This window comes from Schistocerca nitens, chromosome 5 (assembly GCF_023898315.1).
Source record: "Schistocerca nitens isolate TAMUIC-IGC-003100 chromosome 5, iqSchNite1.1, whole genome shotgun sequence".
NCBI lineage: Eukaryota > Metazoa > Arthropoda > Insecta > Orthoptera > Acrididae > Schistocerca > Schistocerca nitens.
Genome location: NC_064618.1, coordinates 466,358,463 through 466,372,428, shown reverse-complemented (window position 1 = coordinate 466,372,428; position 13,966 = coordinate 466,358,463). Strand labels below are relative to the sequence as shown.

The 13,966-nt window shown below is 36.8% G+C and overlaps 1 protein-coding gene across 4 annotated transcripts in view; it reads right to left on the bottom strand.

The window, feature by feature from the left end:
- Positions 1 to 13,966, bottom strand: part of LOC126259802 (CREB-regulated transcription coactivator 1-like) — a 382,069-nt gene that overhangs the window by 130,098 nt on the left and 238,005 nt on the right. For all 4 annotated transcript variants that reach the window (XM_049956826.1, XM_049956829.1, XM_049956827.1 and 1 more), the window contains one exon: positions 12,216 to 12,401. In XM_049956826.1, the coding sequence (XP_049812783.1) occupies positions 12,216 to 12,401 (186 nt within the window). The remainder of the gene's footprint in view (positions 1 to 12,215; positions 12,402 to 13,966) is intronic.

The following is a 13,966-nucleotide window of genomic DNA, read 5'->3' as shown; positions in this document are numbered from 1 at the left end:
GGCTTGTGGAGTACATATGAACATTAGTATACAAGGCAGAGATTATTTCTAACAACAACCATCTACAACCTCCATTTCAGCATTTGGGATGCATGTTTAGGAAGAATGGTTACAGCAGTGTGGGAATGGCATAACCACATATTTACATATTAGTAATGACTTCTTTATTATTTCATTTCATATTTGCACAAAAATAAAGCATTGTTCTGTCACATCACTAAATCACAGACTAAAGATTACATTTGGAGGTGACTTTGATTGGTGAATTTTTAACAGTTAAAGTAGATTCCACTTGATGGCAATATAATGTGGGATTAATGTTTATATAATACAGATTTCTGAGTTACACTTGATATGAGGTGATTTTCTGTGTTAATCTAAGCTCAAATGCTTTATACAGTGGCTCCATGTGTTGCAATATTTAGAAATTCTTTACTGTTGTCCCCAACATTACTCCACCTCACAACTTGAAGTCCCAAATCCAGGTTGTGTGCTTCATGCTCTGTGTCAATACGATTTATTTATCAATTACATTCACAATTACACATGTCCTTTACTTTTATGGGATGTACTGTATACACTAAAACGTGACTGGCTCTTGTGTAACGTGGTAAGCAATACAAATTTCAGCCAGTGCCACCTTTTGTACCATCAACTGTACACAATACATAATATTTCAATGTTTAGTCTTCAATGTTTTCTGATGTGTTTCCTTTACTTACTGCTTATCATTAATGTTTTCAATTATATGTTTACTTCACTGTCAAAGATAGTAATTTTTATGTTTTTGCATCTCACTCTCCATTGGAAATATTTCTTTAATGATGCTGAACAGCACAGTATCCACTTTGATCATAGCAGTTAGTTATAGTCTGATAATGACCTTTTAAGCCAAAAATCAATAAGCTACATAAACTAATACTGTAGGTCACCCACAATTGTGTGCTTTTCATTTGCAATTAGGAATGTGATCTATTACATGGCAATGGAAGAACCAATTTATTTTGACTGAGACAATGATGTTCTAGCAGTTATGAAGTGCCTTAGCACACATTACAGTTACAACAGAATAATCCATGTGTCAAATATTTTACATTACCAACAGAATGACTATACAATCGAAAATCAGTTTAAGAGCTTAGTGTATCTTCTCTCATGACTTTATGCATACCGGTATTATGAGAGCAATGTGTGGTTTTTCTTGTTTCCGTAATTTCAGTACGCATAGCACCATGAGAGACGATTCATGAGACTGTCTAACTGATGTTCCTTTACAGGGCTATGACTACTCTCAATGTCAAACCTTTGATCCATCAGCTGTTGCATTTAAACTGTGACATGCCCTAAGCTGCTTCAAAATGTTTTGAAAGCAGTTTCCTTGGTCTAAACTGATAGTGGACTATTACCCTACCTCAGACAGGAACTTGGCAAAAATGATGACTTCTGTGAATATGTAAATGTAACAATGGAAAGTGCAGGATGAATTGTTTGTTAGAAAATTTGTGAAAATATTTCTCTCAAGTACAGCCTCATATGAGACTGCAAAGCAAATGGTGAATAATACAAACAAGTACAAAATGGAAACTTTCGAAATGTCGAAAGTGAGATGGGTATACGGGTAGCTAATGATGTGCTGAATAAGACTGGGGAAAAAGAAATTTTGTGGGATTACTCAATTACTTTTCTTTTTAAAGAAAGGGGGTTGGTGGGTTGTAGGGCGCATCTTGGGGCATTCAGGAACAGTTAATTTGGTAACAAAGGCAAGTGTGGAAAAATAAAAATCATAGATGAAAACCAAGGCTTCTGTACAGTATACAGGTTAAAGTATATTTTGGTTACATTTACCCACAGATGGAGAGATTTGCCCAGGATAGCCTAGCATGAAAATTGTTTCTAATCCGTTTTCGAGTTGACTACAGCACATTCAGCTGACTATTCTATTTTTCTGTACAATATTGCCACAGCCAAAATAGTCTTCACCAGGTGCTGTGACCTATGGTCTTAAGACATATCCAATGTCTAGGCTCCAACTAGATCCTAGAAATCACCACAAAGTACACATTAATTTATGGACTGTTACATTCAATTTTAATGACAATGTGGTTCCCCAGATCTACATATCCAAACTGTGTTTACACACATTTGCAGGTATATAAAATGTACCCATGCCTCTCCTTATGTGATGATGGTCACATAATCCTATCTTTACAGATAGTATGCTAGTTACTTTAAGTTTGTATTGGATCCACTGCAAACTGTTCAGTAGACTCTTCATCACTGTTGATGTTGCCGATGATAACTGCCAACTGACTTTCTACATTCATTTCTTTTGTTTTTCTAGGAAACTGTCATCTACTTCACTAGATTTATCTTCATGTAACACATGGTCTCTCAGTATTTCCTATTTATGAGTGGCATATAAATCCTATGTTAAAATATAGTTCATATCACCTTCAGATTAATGCTGGTTAAGAAAGATGAGTGAATTAGCAATTAAATGCTGACAGAACAGCAAACACATTGTTGTTTCCATACAAACTGAAGCATAAATCAGTTATGACATCATGTTTAATGTCTCATGTGCAACAATGATAAAATACATTTTTTCAGTTAGGTGGCATATATAAGCAAATGTGAACATCAGTTGTTCTAATTCCCTTCTTTCAGAGGCAGGCAAAGCGATGTAATCATATTCAGTGTTGGTAAAACTATAACTTAACAAAATCAGTCACTAATATGTAGTCACGATCTATTTTGCAAGCTGCCAACTCAGTCTACATCTATACTAATAATACTTTAAACACTTTCATTGCAATTATGTAGAATGAATTTGTAGATGTACGTGAAATGGCAGGAGTGAAAGAATGCTGAATCACGGAAGAGAAACCAATTTACAACTTTTTACTGAAGTACATAATTTGCAAACCCCGGAAAAAATTCATGAGAGATACTTATGCAAACAGATATTCAGTTTATGCCTTTCTCAACAGCTTTAAGAAAGCCATGACAACCCCTTGGTGACAAAGAGTGCAAATATGAGTGAAAGCAGGAGTTAAAGTTACTCAATTTAGATGGATGAAGTAACATGTAGCAAACTATAACAAAGAGAAATAGAGTTTTGATTTTTTAATGGTTTACAAACATAATTTGTTATTGAATCTACTTATTTGCTAGACCTCACTGAAGAAAAAAGACAGGCCCAGGGTATACAAATGTGTAAACAAATGCACAAACTTCGTATAATGTTTCAAAAAATATATTCGCTATGGACATAAAAAAAGATTACTAGACAGGATGGCTGAGAGCACATTTAGTTCTGATTTCCAATTTAAAAAATGCTCTGCTGGCATATTATTTTCAGTTCTCTCTGCTTCACTCTAATGAGGATTTTGAGCAAGTAATCCTATAGAAAGTGAATGAACTGTAGAGCCTGGGTACATGAGGTTTAGTAGTATTTCTTTAGTGATCTCACCAATCTGACAATTACTGATATGTCTTATCACTATCTTATTCCTCGAAACAGTTAACAAATATTTCTGGCTTTGTGTTTGGATACATTTCTGGCTTTATGTCAAAAAGACAGATCATCTGCATTACACAAAACACAAGAAAAATTTTTAAAAGAAATAATTATGAGAAAAAAGGTCTTCATTTGACTGCAAATTTTCACTACTCTGTACACAACAATACAAATCTGGCTAAAAGAAAGAGAGAGGAATAACTCATGCAATAGCTTGGTGATGGAGAAAGAATCACCTGCAGTTCTGCACTCCAGCTGCTACTAGACTCCACTAAGCTGTGAACAAGCTGGCACCAATCCTTGCAGGTTGCCAAAAGGGAATTATGGGTATCAATTTTGAAATGTTTTACACAGATTTAAATATTTTAAACAAATAATCTTTGTAAAATTCGGAAAGTTTATTTTTCTCCTCCCCCCAGAAATGTTGAGTGTGCAATAGGAAAATTTTAGAAATGTGTTTGAAAGAATGCATTTAGGGACTACTATTTACAGCATACCATAATTAATTATAACTTCATTCCCTTATTATAGTGAAGAATACGGCTATATCTGACACACTCAATGCAGGATGTTTTTATTTGTTTAACTCCAATATTACTCAATTAATTGCTTAAAAGACATGCCAAGTATAAAATAACAGCCACATGAAATTAAGAAAGATTGTACATCATTTGATTTAAAGTAAAACAAAACACAGTGTAAAACTGAATGCAATCACTGCTATCTAAACATCCTTTCAGATTAGTCTGTTGTTCTTCTCAGTCTGCAGAAACTAATAAAAATATTTGTAAATGTAAGCATACATCTTCACAACAATATTGCTTACAACAACTGGAGATATTTTCCTCTGATCTCGAACCAACACAGAGACACACTGACAGCTTTTCTCAAAAGAATTTTTGGCAAATCTGTTATTAAGTTTCTTTACAACCAGAACAGTTCTGCAATTAACTGGCTATTTACAGTGTGACACCACACGGGAATGAAAATAGACTCATTTTGGTACTTACCACTCCCTGGAAGCATTAAAGAAGGAAAATTACGCATTATTCTCTAAAAATAACAAATGTTAATTTTATACCTAGTAGCCACAGCAGCAGCAAATTAGAAGTCATAATATAGTAATAATAATATCTCAAGAGAAGCTGCTAATGTAACCTTACTGATGGTCTGTCTATTTTCATGACTGGGCCATTTCACCCTTAAGTCATCTAATTTCAGAAAAAGTTCCCACATGACCATCACAGATTTTGCTGAAATTTTGTGTGAACATTATGCATATGTTCCCAATGAACACTGGTCAAGTTTTACTTTCACCAGTTTAATACTTGCAGAGATAAAGTCATTTTTTTTGACCCCATGCGCAAACAGTGTAACATCTGTTGGCCCGTACTAGCTGCTGGAAGAGAGTGATCGGTTCAACTGTCTTTCTATTGTTATTGGTTTAAAGTGAAGATATATCACGAGGTGGTGTGTTTCGCCTGTGTGAGCCAAACATTTATTCTGTGACTGAAAAAGAGTTGCTCCATGGCAAGCAAAGAAAAGTAGGAAAATCTGAATGTGAGGGGACTTTGTTACAAGACAGGATAATGAGAGGACATGTAGGAAGTGTGTGCAGTGAAACAGTCATTGTTAGACACCATATTGAATAATTTGTGTATTTTGACATTCACAAGCGATTTGTAATGTTAATGTGGAGTTCAGTAATGTTCATAATACAGTCTGTTGCATTTAATATTATCAGCTTGAAAACATTAAATTGTTCTTTTGAGCAGTAAACAACTGTGTGTGTGTGTGTGTGTGTGTGTGTGTGTGTGTGTGTGTGTGTGTGTGTGGGCGCACGCGTGTGTGTTTTCGCTAAGTTGGAGACATAATATTTATGGCAATATTTTCTTGAAAGAAACAAAATTGTATCATCTTGTATGACTTTCAATGTTTTCTTAAATGAAATAGTAAAAAAATGATTCAATAAGCAATTGACATATGTAATATTTGAAGCAAAGTCCGACTAAAAAATAGACACTAAAAAAAAAAGTGAAGCTAGCTTTTTCTATCTCCAGAAATAATTGCAAGATACGCCTGAAACTTTGCACCTACTAACATATCAATACAAGGGCTTATAATACAAAATTTCATTCTCCTATAGCTTTCCAATAGTTTACAAATTAAGGGCAAAGTTTTCTAAAAATGCCAAAAATGGCTATTTTGACCAACTTTTTTTTATAAAAGTTGTCTTCTGCAACTCTTTTAAATCATTTTCATTAGAAAGACCATGTCCTAAACCATCTAGAAATTGTAATTAGTTTTGCAGCGAGAGCATTTAAGGCCCTAAAAAAGAATGAGAAGGTGGAGGTTCATTGAAAATGGGCCCATATTCAGCTGGTACTCAAATTAAAAATCTGACATATTTTGCTATGTTTTACAGTTGTTCATTGCTCTCTGTGGAAAATAATATCAAAAGGCCTGATAATTAGGAAATGAGCTTGCATCAGAAAATTGCAAGAAAGTAGTTTTTAAATTTTTTTTAGCTATCTACAGCATTCAGCTCTACAAAATTATTTTTATAAAAAATGAAGCAGAATATGGGATCCAATAAAAAGACTAGTTTCCTCTTTTTGTAAATCAAATAATTTGACGTAATCACATTTGAAAAGTGCAATTTTTGGGTTCTGTCTTATCAAAATTTCTTCCCAAACAAACCCATCAGTGATATCATCTGGCCAGCAGTATCATTCTCCTCATGACATTCTACAGTTAATTAATGAACATATAAAAATTCAAGTATCCTGAAGTAAATACAAGCTTAGGATCCTAAGAGAAACCTCTTCTAGCTCTGGCCTCAAACTCTTCCACAAATGTATCATTAGCTCGGAATCCTGTGTAAAGAAACCCTATCAGGTTTGGGAACCAGTGGTAAAGAAAATCCCCCGTGGCTGCTGTTGGCACAGCTATAAGAAGTGACCCCTATGGTGATGGGATAGCTGGTTCTCTCACTTTTAAAGGAACCAGAAGTGGTTAAACTCCATCAAAATTTACACAAAGTGACAGTGGTGTGAAACCTGCAGGATGTTTATGTGATGTGTGCTGCAGCTTTTATGCAACAATTTAATACCATGAGCACCACTGCCTTGGTAATACAGAGTTAAACTGTGAAGTTTATAACAAGTTTGATTCTGTAGTTATAGCAGTATATTGCGATGAGTCATGACAGAAGACACCCCCTTTTTTTAAGTTTTTTGAGTTATTCAGACTTGATCTCACTTTCTAGTCCATCACGACTTTTGATCTTGTGTTCCTCTGAGACTACTACACAACTATATAACGTAATAAAAGATGTCAGATTTGAGTACCAGCAGAATATGGGCCCATTTGTAAACTATTGGAAAGCAGTAGGAGAAATAAATTTTATACCTAAGCCCTTGTGTTGGTCAGTTATTATGTGCAAAGTTTCAGGAGTACCCTGCAATTACTTCTGGAGATATAAAAAGCTAAACTTAACATTTTTTGAGTGTGTATTTTTTTGGCCGACTTTGCTTCAAATTCCTCAGGATTTTTTTCTTTTTCACTTTAGAGAGAGAAAGAAAGTTACGAAATTTTATCAAAATCCATTATGGGCACATGGGAAACTGTGGGCATGAGATGACCCAACTAGTATTACACACTAATCGATTTAAAAATCACGCACATTGTTTTTTCTTTGTTCTTTGTGCACGTGAGAGTTATTATGTGTTTTCTTCGAATAGTGTTTCTTCAGACCTGCACCACAGTACTTATTAAAATAGGATAATTTTGGCGATATTTTAGATTTGGGTCAAAAACAACTTTTAGCATTCAGTTTACAAAATTTGGTTGATTATACTGATGTCAGCCTGTGTGTGTCTCAAATTTAAAGCTGCATGTATTTTATTCTTATTTATAATATGTCACAATGCATTTCGAACCTAACCCCATGGTCATGGTACTACTCAGAATACACTAAAAATATTAAAATTACTCCGAATGGTTATTAGAAGATGAACTGGGCTTGAAAACCAACTGTGGCATATTAAAGACAATAAAATGCATTCAGTACACATTGTATAAGTGAACAAGTAATTAGATTATACTGTGAGTGTACCATCTAACTTGCCAATATAAGCTGAACTTAAAAATTTCATGGGGTTTTTAGTCTATCTCTCCACAGGCAGCAGTAGGCACTACAGTTTTCAAAAATTCTACAGCAGACAAGTCTTTCTGTGCAGATGACTAGGCAGAAAAAATTCTCAGCTATCACCCAATACGTGCATTTCAAAGTCGCATGACATTTAAATGGCAAAATGAGATGCCATCATCAGGGGATCTAAGGGACTTAGGTCCACACGCATATAACTGTTACCACCCCCCCCCCCCCCAATTCTGTACCACGTGATCCCTGCACCTGGTAGTAAGAACTGGGCTGGTATGAAATATCCTCTATTTGTAAACTACTGGAAAGCAGTAGGAGAAATAAATTTTATACCCTAAGGTGTGAAATACACCAGCACAGTTGGCTCTCACACCTTGGTAATAATGTACACATTGGCCCAGTTATTGACAGTTCTGAAGGATTGTCTCTCAGAGCCTCCTTGACAATGCTGTCATTTTTGTTTCAGCATACTGTGTAACATTTTTACATGTGAGTACATGATCTACAACGGCTGGTTTGTTGGGCTGGAGCAGTCTTGTTGGGCACATGTGTTCCTCAAGTCTCTCTTTGACAGCTCTTATTGTCTACTGAAGTATTTCTTCCCACAGTAGCATCATTGCAACATGTACTAATGTGTACACAAGCTGTGTATCAAATGGAAACAGATCATGCTGTCAGCTACCTTCTATTGACAGAGCATTGTCACAGAGGCTGGAGAAATTTTGCATCTAGTGAAGCCTTATGAACCACAGCAACAGGTACGACCTCAAAAATCGGAGGACCATGTGCGTAAATTATTGCATATTTTGCACCAGTGTGCTTCCATAGCTAGCCACTGCATAACACTTGCAGGCACATACTGGTGGTTGTGGTTGTGGTGGTGGTGGCAGCCTGCAAGTGGGGGTAACAGAGTATACAACTGGATAAAGCAAATTAGATCATCTGTTGACAGTGCCTTGGTTTAACCCTTTGACTGCTTTGTGCAACACTTGTGGTCATGTCTCGTGTGCTGCATTGTTGTGCCACTCGCCGTGTGCTGGGTGCTGAATGCTTCTGGCGCGCTCACCTTGCACAATGATTCCAACATGCTCGCTGTTTTTTGGCTTTCTATTTTGTTCTGATCTTTGGACTGACTTTGGAAGAACTGGGGGGTATTTATTTACAAATTTAAACTTCATTTTTGAGTGAGGTGCATTTAAAGTCGTTTACAATAGTGATATATGTCTACATTCTCTCAAAATAAGGTTTAACAGTTTTTTATTGCTGAAATTATTTGTGATAAGTTTTGAAGTAGGATAAGCACAAAGAGTTATATTGCATTCCTTACAGCACAACTTAGTTTGTTTCCTAACACCATTTTGAGCACAGACTACACATGTCTTGTACTTTCCCTCTGATCTGGTAAATGTGTCAACACATTTAGTCTTGTAGGATACTCTTGACGTTTAGCACCATCTGCAATCAATGTAAAAAGATGCAAAAGTTTCTCTAATTACACTGAGATGAAACTTTTCCCACTTCATTTCGTCCCATATTTCCAGTATAAGCAAAAGGCATTGAAAATTGCAATGTCCAAAATATGGAAAACAATTTCCTGTACCACTTAGATGACTTCCGTGTACTTTCCACTGTTTTTATTTGCATGCCACTTCGGACAACTAGTCCCATTAATTTATTGTAATCTATTACCACACTCGGTTTCATTTTCGGATCACCACTCTTCCTATCTCTTCTTGAAGTCCCGGGCATTTCAGCTTTGTGGTACGTTGATAGCACTAGTAATTACAGATGGAGATGAGATGAGAATCAAAAATGTCGGTAGATTGTAAACTATTCATAAGAGAATCTTCTTCATATGAATTGCTGTCTAGTGATAAGCTCAGTGATTCTTCAGAGTCACTCTCCATCAACATCTGTATATCTCTTCGGAAGTGAGGAGCTTTTTACATGCAATCACAACAAGTAAATTCACTATGCGAACACAAGCGAATAATAGCCGACTGATGTCTGAACCAAGAACAGTGACTTGCCGAAAGGGGCAAAGCTACAGTTCGGCAGAAATCACAGTAGCGTCATCTGTTGTGTGTAAAGCAAATTATTTGTTCAAGTGCTGTGAGGATCCGCCAAAAGTGATGACATCGACTTCAAATGCAGTCATGTTCCTCATATTGAAGCAACTGTTGCAATTAGAACAAACAAAAAGATGTGGCGAGAGTCCGCCAGTAGCGCTGCAAACAAACAGACATCTTAAGCGGGTATATTCAAGCACAGCTAAACAATAAGCAAGGGAACGTCTCAGAACGTCTACAGCAGTTGGCAGCACCTGGGAAATGGCACCACTGAACTGCTGTAGCAGTCAGCCACAGTCAAAGGGTTAACACTGTTCACATTTGCATCTGACGACATACTCAAGCATTTTTACTTCAAATTCAACAACAGTTTGATGATATGATTAATATTCACTTCTGTATGCACAGGTAAAAAACTATTTTTAGTATAATTTATAGATTTTCAATCAAAAGTTTATAAGGCGAAACTCATCAACTTGAGAACTGTACTGCCAATGTGGTTCCTCTGTTCAGCAATAATGGCAGGTGGACATGCATTACACACAATATAGCTGACATTATATGTGTTACAATCTAAAACCTATCACTATGTATTCACGCCACTAGTTGGAACTGGTCACTCTTGTTTGATATATATTGGAACCAGTGAAAGGAGTATTCAAATGTTACGAAAAGCTTAGCTAATAATTTGTCCCTCCTGCTTAAATAACTCTTTGTTTTTTCATACCACTTTGGATTATCACACCACAGCATTATATGAATACATATTCAAGCTTATTTCCTCATAAATAATTTCTGATAAAAGCTAATTTTTGTCAACAAATGTTGTAAAATACACTGCCTGACAAAAAAGTGAAACACCCAGAAGACATGGCCACATGTCAATTTATCTCCATACACGTACACACCATCAGCAGCTATGAACTAAATGATTATAGTTGCAATTTCTCTGTCACAAGCAGAATGATCACGAGAATGCATTAATGCTGTTTGTGTTTAGTGTTGTTACTATGCCCGGTATGGTACGTAAGGGGCTTCAATAGTGTCAGATGTTATGCAAATACTGTGAAGGACACTGAGATGCCACATACTCATATGAGACAGCTTTATCAGCCCCTGACAAGTGTTTGAAAGGGACCGTATTGTGGGTCTCCATTTGGCTGGTTAGTTGAATCATGCCATACCCAGGTTTTTAAGGCATTCGAGTGTAATATAGGACCCATATTGAACTGCATGGAAACATGGGAGCAGACATATTCGTCATCAAGATTCAGGTCGACCATGACTACCATAAGGGGCAGTCATTGTTTTGGACATCATGCATACTGTGGCAGATTCATGTTTCACCTGCTATCTGGGAACAAATAGTCAGTTCCCTGAAACTGTATGTGTCATCCCGCACCACCGGTCTGAGGCTACAGCTGCCAGTCTAGCAAACTACTGTCCCAGGCGTGCTCCTGCTAACAATACACTACAAACGGCCATGTTTGGAATGGTGCCATAACTAGGAAGAATGGGTTGCCGATGAATGGCATCCCACTGCATTCTCCGATGAAATGCAATTCTTTACTACCTTGGATGACCATCATCAGTGAGTGTGATGGAAACCTGGGGAGAGGTCCCATTCTTCCAATGTCTTGGGGAGAGACAGTGGTGCTACTCCTAGTACCAAGGTGTGGGAAGCCATCAGGTATGACTTCCAATCACTGCTGGTAGTGACTGGGGGCACTCTGACAGCACAAAGATATGTCACAGACACCTTGCATCCCCATCGGTTCCCTCTCATGCGACAATATCGTTGTGCCCCACTACAAAAGGGCAGTGTTCGTTTATATATTGCACATTTCTCTATGAACAGTCAACGTGATGTTGAGGTAATCACGTGCCTCCAAGATCCCCTGATCTATCCCCGATATAACGTGCAGGAGCAGCTTGGAAGTACACTCTGTCCCAGTGCTAGTATCCAGGACATCAATAACCAATTACAAAAGTTGTGGAGCAGCTTGCTTCGGAAGATGATATGAAGTCTTTATGACACCCTTTCCAATCAGTGCGTGTATCCAGGCCAGAAGGGCATCATCGTACTGATAAACATGCTCAAACTGCCAAGTTATCTATAAATTTGTCTCACTTTGATATCATTGAAGTAACATCACACAACCTCTCAATCTGTAAAGGTACATTTTGTTTCTCCCTCCCTTTCTGGGTGTTCCACCTTTTTTGTCAGTTAATGTAATATAAAAGAAAGATAAATTTGGGTGGTAGGGCATACACTGTTGATTTATCTCAACCACTCTACTTACTTTCTGAATGACTGTGCATATCACAGGAAATTTTTAAGAGAGAACAATTACCAACCAACAGTGATAAGAGATTTATATTAAGTTTTATCTGTGTAAATTTCCATCCACCTGCAGAATGTCAATAAAAAGTAACAAATTTGCAATGAATGCTTACTCACCATACTGAATTGCTCAAAGTGCTGCTGCAATGCATTTGCCTGAGCTTGCGTGAAGCCATAGCTGTTGTGGTCAAGGAAAGGGCTGGTGCTGGGCCCAATTCCTGGTGAGCTGGCAGGCGATACTGGACTCTGAGGCCCACTATGGCTAGTGTCTCCCGGGCTTGCACTTCGGTAAACATTTGCACCCTGTATTAACAAGCAACAAGCGTTGTCTTACTATTTAGTGCTGTGGAGCTCATAATGGAAGAAATATTTTAATCTTTATCAAAAGCTTCTAAAACTAATATCACACCTATTTATCATATTTCTTTGTCTACATTTGTCCTCGCTATCCTCCTGGGTACCAAGTGGCCAGCCTTTCCCTCGTAACCTTCCCCACCTTATCGCTCAGCGCTCCCTGACAAGGAACTGTCAGTATCAAAAGTTAGTGTGTCACTTTTACTTTCGTACAGTGTGAACCAGAACTCCACTGACAAACTTTCAGAGGCTGTTCAGGGACACCTTCCAAGTATTTTATTATAAAGGACCCACATTCTCTGGCTCCTCGTTACAGTTTATTCAGTTTGTTACCCCTATAACCTTTGTACCTGAAGAAATGCCCCTTTCTACCTGGTCACTGTCACAGTCAAATATACTATTCTAACTACAAACCCAGATAATCTAATAATCAAAAACCAGCCCTAACTTATACTATATTACACAATGATTTCTGTGATTAGAAACAGGTATTTACTGAATACATTCATAGTGAATCTCTTTGTACTGATTACTTTTGCTCGTAAGTGAGAAATCATTGTGCTCTTTTTCCATCTACATGCATGTAACATTACTTCACTGTATAGTTGGGGGCGAGTTGCATTTGTTTCCCAGATTCATCCCACATTTAACTAACTCCAATAGATGGGACAGGGATTTACTGGATAGGTATCAGCAACTGCACTGACTAGCAGTTTGGCACAAGTTCATAGCAGACACAAACTTAGAATTGAGTCATATTTGGTGCAGAGTTTGGAAGATTGAAACATACCTCATAAAAAGTTATACTTTATCAAAAATTATGCCATGAGCATTTATAACCTGGGTCAAACTAAGAGTTGAAAACCCCCCCCCCCCATCCCTTCCCCTCTTTCGGAATCTGCTTTTGGACAACAATTAGCAAATAAATATATGGGCTGTATTTTCCAAATTCTTATTATGTAGACATTAAATTGTGGTATAATGCTTTCTTTGATGTAATTAGTTTTCCTAATGAAATTTTAATTTACAAAAATGCTTGATATTTACAATTTCACAGCACAACACATTCCAAAATTTTGGGACAGCTACTGCACTTTTGTTGGAACTTTGATATACACCAAAGCAATAATTTGTAAGCTATTTTATTTAAATATTTCTTTGTTTGTATTAAAAAACATATACTGCTTAAATTCCAGTAAAAAGCGTAGGACCTGATTAATTAATATCAAAAAGTCGTTCAAATTTTCATTAGGCACAAGGAAATGTGTGTTAATTTTATTATGTTACTAATGACAATTAAATTAGCTTTAATTATAAACAACAGACCTATTTAAATAATGTTTTCAGTATTGGTGGAGTTGTTAAGAGTTGACAGTGGTTGTTAAAGAGTGGCGTTGTAAGGAAACTGTGATCCAGTACTGTTAAACACAGCAAGTTATGTATGGCATTTTCTGACTGTAATTATGACTTGCCATAAGTCTTTGTGGCATTTCTGGTCAGAATTCAGTATAAGA